The sequence below is a fragment of the Cyrtonyx montezumae genome, unplaced genomic scaffold, assembly GCF_038088225.1.
Source record: "Cyrtonyx montezumae isolate F1298 unplaced genomic scaffold, pur_monq_1.0 scaffold_7, whole genome shotgun sequence".
In the NCBI taxonomy this organism is placed as follows: domain Eukaryota; kingdom Metazoa; phylum Chordata; class Aves; order Galliformes; family Odontophoridae; genus Cyrtonyx; species Cyrtonyx montezumae.
The window spans coordinates 17,828,329-17,839,356 of NW_027072078.1; the positions used below are offsets into that span (position 1 = coordinate 17,828,329).

Genomic DNA, 11,028 nt, shown 5'->3' on the forward strand with positions numbered 1-11,028 from the left:
AGATTTACAAAATATACATACTGCACTTGTCTTACAGTTCATGTTTTTCCCCACGTGCACATAGTAAAAGATAAAACCCCAAGCCCTGCAAGTCTGAGATGAGCTGTCCTGAAGGATGTGGCTGACGGGCCCATCCCCTGCACCCCAAATGCCGCTGTGCCCCCACCCAGCAGCCTGCACCTACATGCCTTCAGCCTCAGCCTGCCGTTCTCTTTTCCTACTGGAAAAAAAAAAAAAAAAAAAAAGAGCAGCCATAGAGTGGAGACTTGCTGAAAATCCAGAGTTTCCTATTTTGTCCTTAGACAAGAATACACACACACTTATAAAAACAACCCTTCAGTGAATATAAAGGTAGAGCAGTACACGGCAGGCACATTAAAAATGAACGTGGCAACATTAAAAATTAATAGAAAAAAAAAGTCACATTTCAAAACAAAACTGATGGATTTAATGATCAATTTTTGCGTGTCCTTCAGAGACGTGAGCTCTGGAACGCTGAGCAGCTGTGTTTGAGCCGGAACCAACGGGCTCTGCTCTCCCAGCGGCCGCGGCGGGCGGTTAGAACGGGGCCCGGGGCCGCCGCGCCGCAACTGGGCGCTGAGGAGCGCACAGTGGGGCGCCGAGAGCCCCGAGCGGCACGGCATGCCCACAGGGGCCAGCTCGGGTGCTGGCTTCACCTGCAGCAGCCCCACTGGGAAGCAGGGGAAGAAGCAGCGTTAACGGGAGGAAAAGAATCTTAGCGTTCCGTATTGCAGGGGCTCGTTTGGGCAGGTGCTCCCAGTACGCTCTTCTGTCCCTCTCGGTCCCGTGTCCCCTTCCACGTAGGAAAGCAGCCCGTCCCGAGCGGGAGAACATTCCGCCTCCTCCGTTCCTCACAAAAGGAATGTTTATTTCTGCGAGCTTCTCACATCCAAGGGTGAACCTCAACGACTTCTTTTTGTTACTTTGCCCATAAAAACCGATCCCATGCTTATGCCTTTCTGTTCAGTAAGCACTTTTGTTTCCCCCTTTGTCTCCTAGAACAAAGGCAAGGGGAAAAAGCCGCCTGCTGAAAAGCAACAAGTCATTTCTTTTCAGAAAGGGTGTGGAATAGCAGCCCCCTCCTTCCCCGCAGCAGCGAGAACAGATCGAGGGCTGAATTTCCACTCCCTTCGAAATGCGAACACCGGGCATCACCGAGGTAAAACAGGAACGTGTAAGCTGAGAGGCACCTCAGCACCGCGCTGCCCGTGGGGTACTCACGTGCCAGCCCCGAGCTGCAGGAGCCAGGAGCCCGGGGGCTGCCCCGCGGGGCCGCCTGACCCCAGCAGCTCGGAGCCGGGCTGCCCGCGGGCAGGGGCAGCGCCGCACATTTCTCCCGCCCGGGGTGGCCTGAGCCGCGTTGGTTTCCTTTCTGCACAGGGAGAAGCGAGGGGGCTGTCTGGCAGGCGAAGGGTTCTCCCACCCCAGCAGCGGCCTCTTTCTGTGCTTTTCCTCTCAGCTGGGCGTAAGCATCATTGGACACAGTGCACATAGTCCTTTATGCAACGTGCATTTTTTTAAACCCGCTGTGAGAAAGCCAAAGTTTTGAAAAGCCTCCCCCCTTCCTCTGTCTTCAGGGAGCCACCGCTGTCTCCCTTCTGCCGAGTACCCTCTCCTCTGCGTGTGTGTGCCAGGGTGGGTGGAGGTCTCATACCGCTGTCTCACCCTTGCTGCCAGTGCTCAGTCTGTGGTAGAAGCGCCGCCAGGACTGTAGGGTTTTGCCAGACCAGATCCAGAAGCCCGTTGTGATGCCAACGATCATGGTCATGAGGTACTTGATCATGAAGACTGTGAAGTCCGGGCTCATGGGGGCAAAGTGGCTAGGGCAGGGCACGGCATAGGTTTTGCATGTCTGGAGGAGCCACGTCTTCTCCCAGGTGCTGCGGAAGGCCTGCTCATAGAAGTAGCATGCCAGCACAATGGTGGCAGGGACTGTGTAGAGGACACTGAAGACCCCAATGCGCACCATCAGCTTCTCCAGCTTCTCTGTCTTGGTGCCATCGTGCTTCATGATGGTGCGGATGCGAAATAAGGACACAAAGCCGGCCAGCAGGAAGGAGGTGCCAATGAAGAGGTACACGAAGAGCGGCGCCAGCACGAAGCCCCGCAGTGAATCCACACTGTAGATGCCCACGTAGCACACCCCGCTGAGCACGTCACCGTCCACCTGCCCCATGGCTAGGATGGTGATGGTTTTGACAGCAGGCACAGCCCAGGCAGCCAGGTGGAAGTACTGGGAGTTGGCCTCGATGGCCTCGTGGCCCCACTTCATGCCAGCTGCCAGGAACCAAGTGAGAGACAGAATGACCCACCAGATGGAACTGGCCATCCCGAAGAAGTAAAGGATCATGAAGAGGATGGTGCAGCCTTCTTTTTTGGTGCCTTGGGCCACGGTACGGTAGCCATCCTCAGAGAAGCGCTCCAGGCACACCACCCTCTCCTCCAGCAGGAAACCAGCCGCATAAGCCACCGCCACCATGAAATAGCAGCCCGAGAGGAAGATGATGGGCCGCTCCGGGTAGCTGAAGCGGCGCATGTCCACCAGGTAGGTAAGCACAGTAAAGAGGGTGGATGCACAGCACAGCACAGACCACACACCCACCCAGAGCCGGGCAAAGCGCACCTCTGCCTCCTTGAAGTACATGAGCCCGTTGGGCCGGCCCGGCTCACAGGGGGCTCCACAGTCACGCTCCCCCAGGAATCGGTAGCCCAAGTAGGGGGGCACTTTGAGCTGCCGAGGGCAAGAGAAGGAGAAGCCGGCTGCAGGCTGCGGCGGGGTGAGAGGGTCGGGGAGGTAGCCAGCAGTGGGCTGCGCTGTGGCTCCTCGACCCCCCGCGCCACCGGGCCCTGGCGGGGCGTCCGACGTGTTCTGCCCCACGCAGATCTCACCCGCGCCATGAACGGGAAAGTTCTCGCAGCGGAGCCGCTCCGGCCACTGGAAGCCAAACTTGTTCATGAGCGCCTCGCAGCCCTGACGAGCCCGCTCACACAGGGAGCGGCAGGGTGGGATGGCCTGCTCCAGTACAGTGCACACCGGTGCGTACATGGAGCAGAGAAAGAACTTGAGTTCGGCCGAGCACTGCACCTTGACCAGCGGGTAGAACTGGTGCACCTCCAGGCCCGCGTCCTCCTGGTTGGTGTGGCCCAGCAGGTTGGGCAGGATGGTCTGGTTGTAGGCGATATCCGTGCAGAGCGGGATGGAGATGGGCTGGCAGAAGCCGTGGTCCGGCACGGAGATGGCCTTATCGTCCTGATGCGCCGCAGCGCACGGGGTGCCCAGCAGGGCGGCCAGCAGGGCGGCCAGGCCCAGCCAGCGGAGCCAGGCGCCCGCTCCTCCCGCCGCGGGCCGCATCGCCGGGGCCCGGGGAGCAGCGGGGCACGCGTCAGAGCCGGGCGGCGCCGAGCACTAAGGGCATGGGCGTCCAGCGGGCAGCGGCGGGGCCCCTTCCGCGGGGCGGGGGGTGCGGCGAGGGCTTCGCGGCGTTCCTCTTCGGCAGCAGCGGGTCGGCGGTCCCCGGCGTTAAGTTTCCGCAGTCGGTCGCGCCGGAGGAGGCGGCGGACGGGCAGAAACGCCGGCGACGGTTCTCGGTAGCTCCGCGCAGGGTCCCGCGGCGAGCCGCCGGCTGCCGAGCCCCAACGCCGAGGATTTAGGTTACGGCTAAACGGATTATTACCGCGGCCGGCTGAGCCGCGTATTTTACTCGCGGGCTTAAATAACTTTTAAAATCCAATTACTGCGCGATCCTCCCCGCGGGTCCGCTCCACGACGAGCGCCGCTGCGCACCTCTCGCCTCGCTCACGCTCTCGCTCGCTCACCGCCGCCCGCCCCGCAGCTCCCGGCCCGCGGCCGAGCCGGGCACAAAAAAGACACATATACGCGAGGGCGCGCAGCCGGCCCCGCCCCCGCCGCCGGCCCCATTCACAAACCGCGCCGGGGGCGGGGCCTCGCGACGCTCTCCCGCCAATCCCGTGTCGCGCCGGGGGCGGGGCCGCGGCGGCCCGAGAAGTTGCTCTCAACTTTTTCCCATCCCCGGCAGAGCGGGGCGGGGCGGGCCGGGCCGGGGGCGGGGGGAGCTGCCCCGGGGCCCCGCGCCCCCGCTGCGAGGCACGGCCGGGCGGGGGGCAGCGAGCGCGCTCAGGGTGGCCCGAGCAAACCGAAATTAACTGGCTGCTTTCTGAGCGCGCTTTGAAAATGCAAACAGCTGCCTCTGCTCGGAGTTATTAAATGAAAAAAAAAAAAAAAAGCTCCGCCCGGATCCATTTGCAGAATGAGCTGATGGCGTTGTGGGATGTCCGTGTCTGCACGCCATCGCCTCCCCCAGCGGGGGGGCTGACTTGTTATCGCAGCATGACCGTTGCGTTTTGCTGGCAGAATGAGCGCTTTATTCACGCGGATGTAAGCTTTTGGGAGGGAAGGCAGCTTGTTTTGAAATGTCCGTTGCTACCAGTGCTGAGGGGAAAAATGTTAAATCCCCTTGTGCGCGGCTGCAACCCCTTAAAGAGGCCCAAACGGTGTGTAGCAAAGCAGCAGCGACTCTGTGGAAGCACCCCCGGCCCGTCTGCGAGAGATAAAACGCCGAAAGTCAGGGGAGGGAAGGTGCCGGCCGGCGGGTGATGCAGGGTGGGCCCAGAGCCAGGCCGGCGTGCGTTCGCCGAGGACAGAAGTGTGGCTTTCCTGCACATCTGTGTTCCAGGGCGCGCGGACGCTGCTGGAACCTTCGGGCTTCTGGGGCCAGGAGTGTCGGGGCAGCACAGAGGGCGTGCGCTCGACAAAAGCCCTACGGCAGCGACTGCGTTTCCCTTCACGCTCTGGCCTAGGGGCCAAGTATTATCCAACCCACCCATCCCTCCCTTTGAGGACAGGAACTATACTATTCAAATTATCGCTTCTGCTCTTGTACTCTCGGTTGTGCTCATATTGTGCCTAAGCAAATACACCAATCTGTGCAGGCTCGGGGCAGTTCAAGAGATCAGAGTGTGGCTCAAGGAGCTCAAACAGTAATTGTTGGACAAATGTTTCCCATATCCTCTCCTGCTTGTGAACAATGTGTCCTCATACCAACGAGACCATGGAGCTTCAGCTTTTGTTACATTTGTTAAGAGAAATTGACAGTTATAAATGGGCTTACTAAAATAAATGTACTCCTCTAAAAGTGGACATGTATTTAAAACTACTCTTCTGCTCCCTGAGCTGTGTACAAGATGGGATAAGCTACTCATGCTTATAGCAATTGCTTCTACACAAGAAGCCTTTTCTTCATTCTCAGAGCTGTTGGAGGGCCCTAAGAGGAACTTCAGCATTTCAGTGTGGTGAGGCTAGGTGTCTGAAGGACATATTTCTGTGCACCGTCACCTATAGTGGAAAAACCCTCCATTACCTTATTTATTTTACTATTTTTGTTTGCTTATTTGTTTTGTTTTGTGTGTGTGTGTGAGTGCACGTGCATGTGTATCCTTCCTTTCCCCCCCCCCCTCTGCTGTTGTTAACCTTCAGAAAGATTTTTTTTTTCCCCATTCCATCTTTTTGTGACATTCCATGAGCTGTGGAGCCATCTATCTTAACTAATCACCTTAGATTTCATCCTGGCTTGTATGTCTGACTTCATCTGTGAGGCATTTTGTGACATTCACTATGAAAAATGTCAGAGGAAAGGACATGTTTCAGTACAGGCAAAGACTGTAGGCAGAGAGGAGAGGAACTGCAGACTCCCTGCCCCATACACTGAGCAGTCTGATTTTTGTATGTAAGAAGACATTAGGAGGTAGTAAAATAATATTGCAAAAACTCTTTCAGCAATGTGGAGAAAGTGACAGAAACTATTCAGATTAAGGAATGTCAAATCATGTGGCAAGACCTGAACTGGGTATTTATTTACAAGACAGGGCAGATGGCATCAGTGATTCCCCCTGATTTTTGCTAGTCCCTTTCATTAGAGTCATTCTCTTGAACCACGGTCTGAATGAAAGGACAGCCAGGAGCTATAAAAGCTCCATTACATTTGCATAGAATCAGTGAAGCAAAAGGTAAAAGAAGAAGTTGGCAGAAGGGAAGAAGGAAGGAAAACTGCATTCTCTGTTATTTCATAGTGAGATAAGAAAAGAGTCAACTTATGTGGAATGACACTGCTAGGACATTTCAGAGGCAGGAACATGCAACAGCATTTACTGAGACGGAACAAGAAAGTTTCTTGGTCTTGTTATCAATTCCAGTGTTGTTTTTTTTCCTATTCAGATCACTGGGAGATGGGAGCAGTCAGTGACATAGGGAGTGGCAGGCTCAGAATGGCAGACTGTGGCCTAGGACAATCCCAGGCTACTACATTACTCTGAGACATCCTCACAACTTTGAGGGAACACGAAAAAAAATAACAGAAAACTAGCAGCAAAGTCCGAGGTTCTGCAGGTTACTCCAAAACACCCAGAGCCTCTTTAAGTAGCATCAGCCGTGTCTCAACTGGCTGTAAACTTGTGCTCATCTTCTGCTTTTACCACAATCTAAATTCACCAGTTTTAGCCTGCAAAGTCACTTAAACTTACTCAGACAGCAGGGATTCTCATCAGCACTAAGCACCAGCATTTGCTGTTGGTCTGGTCCTCAGCCCTTCAGAGCAACTGCGCTGCTCAAGGCTTTGCAGCTCCTGGGAAACTATTACAACCATACAGGAGTTGAAAAGATTTCCTCTAAAAATCTCCCAGCCACTGCTCTTCTGAGTACCCTACACTGTCTTGTGGCAGTGAAGGATGAGGAGCAAAGTCCTGGTAGGTCCATGAGACCAGGGTTAGGTACCAGCTCTGGAGCACTGGCCTTTGTACATAGTGGAGATCTCTTGGGAACAAACAATTCTTACACATTTAAAAAGAGATCCAATTCAACTCCCAAGCTAAGTCTGAGCGAGACACAGCAATCCCTACATGATGTCTTCTCCCGCTGTTTTAAAGCCTCCTTAAATGTTGCCAATATCATTTTCCTTGTTTCCTATCCCATCTGATAGAAAATTCTTCCCACGGGGGGGGGGGGGGGGGAGGGGGAAGGAAACAAAAACAAATCCCCCTCCCCACCCTGCCAGCCAGCATTATTTCGGGTGCCTGAGGGTGAGCATTTTCAGATTATCTGCTGTGAGGTTTCCAGACCTCACTGCCCTCAGAAGAACAAAGGACAGTGTTACCACTTCTCCTTCATCACTGATGAATCTCTGCTGATGTGGATACGGTGCCCTGCCACCGTCCCAGCTTCAACTGGCTGAAGTGTGAGGCTTCTTCTTGCACTTATGCTTACTGAAGCACTTCCAGGACAATTTTCGTCTCAACATTTTGAAGCATACTCACAAATATTCGTACATGATCGGGCAGGTTATTGAGCTATGAACATCAAAATTTGCCCTCCCTAAAACTTAGTGGGGAGATGCCAGGAGCCTGGGGGGGGAAATGATGCATGCAAATTCTACATAACAGTCTGCATAATTAGAAATAAGATAGGTTCACAGCACTCTTATCTGCTTGCATTTCTATCAGTTTGATAGGCAACTCTAAATTGCACATTGTTTGAGCTCACCAAAGAAGTCTGGTGTTTTTATAGTGAGAAAGGAGTGCCTGGTTCTTCACTGCCAAGGAGTAGGGGAAAGCAGGCCCTGCCCCTCACCACAGAGCCTTAATTTGAGATTAGATCGAAGGCATAAGAAACTGATCGAAAAGAGTGGAGGGGGAGGGCACAGGTGACAAAAGGAAGGGGATACCACTGGAGGGGCTGCAGTTTCCACAGTGAGAGAGGCATCATGGATTTGTAAGATAACTATTAGCTTATGAAGTAATATCCCAAAGGATACAGTGTGAGCTCTGCTGCCTTCCACATTTATGATCAAATTGGAGAAAACATTAGGAAACATTCACAAAGATGGGCTATCTGATGATCGCTTTCATCTCAGAGATCCATGAATAAGAAAACAGAACCTGAAGTTGATCAGCTCATCCCCACTCAGCACTTCACTGATGACATCAGTTACACTTTAACCCTTTCGTGTCACTTTGAATTCTTCCTGAACTTAATCTGCTTTCTCACAATTTTGGAGTTGCATAGGCCCTTTGGCAAAAGGTGTAGACAACCCTTCTTTATTTTACTTCCCCAAGCAAAGTGATTTTTAACAAGACAAATCCTTGTGAGCAGCAGCAGTAACTGCCAGGTCCGGCCATAATCTGGGTGCAATGACACTACAGTATGAAGAGGGGAAGCTTCCAGGGATGGTGGGTGAAAAAAATAGTCATAGAATCATTAAAGGTTGGAGAAGACCGCTATGATCATCTAACTGCCAGCCCATCACCACCATGCCTTCACTGAGATAGGCAGCATGCATTTAGTGAAACACAGCTGACTTTCTCAAGTTTGTTCATCAGTTTCCCATCCTACTGCAGATGGTGCCAGGGTTTTTGTGAACACGGAGTTATGCTTCATTTCCAAAAGATTGTTGTGAATTTAGAGACTGGTTGCTCTGATGGCGCTCCTGTCAGTACTCTTTGTGAGGAATGTGAGAATGAAATGCTTGGGCTATGTGCTTGTCATTTATGCACTACATTGTTTTAGTTTGTCCTTCTATAGTCCCATTTATTTCTTATTGAATCTTAAATACTTTCTAATGCACAGTCAGAAGGTTTGCACTTGTCCTACTTATGTTAATGGGTAAGGGTTCACTTGTTTCAATGGAAACAGAGTCAAAGCCTCAACTTCTGTTTATGTAGGAAGGAGAACCGGATTTAACTCAAAACAAGAGATGGGAAAGATCCATTATATCACTTAGTCTCTGCTTTCATAAATGTCAGTGGTTTAATTAGGTTAATTTTAAATACCTTGAATAATGGGACCATTGCTGTTTTTCATGGGACATGGTTCTGCCATCTGAGGTTCGTACTGGCAGGAAGCCACTGCCTGATGTTCTAACAAATGGTTTATCTTAGCTTGATTAGGGCCCACTAAAGATGAGTGCAGCCGCTAAGAAATATGCTGTTTCCAAAGCTTAGAAAACAAGGGAAGAGGAGCTGTTACTCAGTACAGAATTTGCCAGATGTCTAAAGAGGCTGAGGAATTCCTAAGCCTCTGTTTACAAAATTCTCTCTCCTCCTCCCATGAATGCTTAAATTACAAATCACTGCTACCATCCTATGTTTAGGGTGAGATTTCCTTAACTGACTTCACTTCCAAAATGAGTTTGGGAAAAGAAACAAACATTTTAATTACTTTCATTTTCCCTCTTCCTGATGGGCTTGTGCAAATTAACCCTTATGTTCCTCAACTACAATTAAGCTCTTAGGCAGAATTATTTCTTCCTTTGGTCTTGATCGTGCCCTGGGGAAGTGCTTGCCGAGGTGGTTCCCTGCCTCTAGGGGACATGGATGTTTGCTGTGGGGGCTTTTGCAGCCGCTGGAGAAGAGCCATGCCACTGTTCTGGGAATTTTCCTTCCCTCCGGAGCCCCCAGGGAGCAGTGATCCAAAGCATTTCAGGAACTGGGGCTGTGACCAGCATCTCGAGCTCTCCTGCACATGTTGTTTTTTCACCCAGTCATTTCCAAGCTGCAGTTTTTCCTTCCTTGCCAGCCTGCACCAACTGAACTTGTTGGAGCTGCCGAGAACTGCATGGAATGGTGCTGGAGACGTTGAGCCCATATCCATCTGTAGAGGGAGGGGAACCAGAAAGCAGTGCTTTAAATAAGCTCGCTCCTCATGCAGTCTCTGAAGGGAATGAGGGCCTATTTTCTTAATTACATGTTCATTAGTATGTTTAGTGCTCTCCTCCCTCTCTTCCCCCAGCCTTGCCACCTGGGAGTTCCTACTATGTTACTGGAAAGCCACAGAGGTTTATTTAAATACCACATAGTCAGATTGGAATGAAAAGCTATGAAGCTTCCCCTCTTTAATACTTTTTGAAATTATTTATGGGCTATGCTTCTTGCCTACGTAGAAGGTGCCTTCTGAGATTCCTGCAAGTCAATGCAGAAATAGCTGTTTGAATTGAGCAATAATTAGAAGCATATGGAACATAGCAAAGCATCAGAGAAATCCCATTCTGCTAAAGAAACACTGCTGTCTGAAATAGATTTCAGCTGCATGTAATGTTTTCTCATATGGGCTGCAAAGAAATAACATCGTATGTCTGGTTTGCACCTACCAAAGCTGGGAAATTCAAAGCAACATCTAAAATTCTGTTCTGTATTCAGTCCAATATCACAAAGCTTTTGCAGCCTCCATGTTTTCCCGGGCCATGTTTACAGTCTCTCTCTTTTTTTTTTTTTTTTTTGCTAGGCTTCAGAACACTGGAGATTCAATTTTTTATGGTGAATATGTGTAGATTTGTGTTTGATATTTTTCTCTCAGTCCTTGCATTTCTTATAAGGGATTTTAAGTGCTGAGGAACTGTGTGCATATCTGAGGACACAGTTACGATCTCGTAATCCACAGACTCAGGCTGGGGAGGTACTCAGAGCTCTCAGATCCCAACTTGCTGCCAAATTCGGAGGTGCTTGATGTAGTAGGCTGCTTCACTCCTCCCTTCTAAAAATAGCAGCTCCTGCTCTCCTTGCTCCCACAGATCCTCCCTTCGAGTTCATAGATAACTGAAAACTCAGCACCTCACGGGGAGATGTACAGCACCCCAGCCCCAATTGGAATGGTGCATTTCTCATTTGCTTTGCTCACACGGGTGGAACTGAACTCAGTTTGCTCCGGGACTCTTTAGAACCTTATTGTTGGCAGGAGATGAGCTTCTTTTGACAGCTACAACTTGCTGACCGGACACCCAGCCCTAAAGCCATGTTTTCATCAGCTGCTACACATGTACAGCGAAGTCATGGGTTTAATGACGAACTCACTCATATTTATGTTGTGTTTTTCAGGACTGGGGAAATCATATCCCAATATAATGAAGCACTCAAGAGTCATTATGACTCAGTATTGTTTTAAAATTATAAGAACACAGAATATTTCAAAAAGTATAAGCTTTTATTACTCCAAAATATCCCAGG

At 51.1% G+C, this 11,028-nt stretch overlaps 1 protein-coding gene across 1 annotated transcript; it reads right to left on the reverse strand.

The window, feature by feature from the left end:
• Nucleotides 1-619: 619 nt before the first annotated feature.
• Nucleotides 620-3,639, reverse strand: FZD7 (frizzled class receptor 7). Its single transcript, XM_065750421.1, has one exon. It carries the CDS (start codon nucleotides 3,371-3,373, stop codon nucleotides 1,670-1,672), a length of 1,704 nt encoding a protein of 567 aa, XP_065606493.1. The 5' UTR covers nucleotides 3,374-3,639; the 3' UTR covers nucleotides 620-1,669.
• Nucleotides 3,640-11,028: the final 7,389 nt, after the last annotated feature.

Bases quoted from the DNA above. Each gene is read 5' to 3' on its own strand.
- FZD7 (XM_065750421.1), bottom strand. From the start codon at position 3,373: ATGCGGCCCGCGGCGGGAGGAGCGGGCGCCTGGCTCCGCTGGCTGGGC.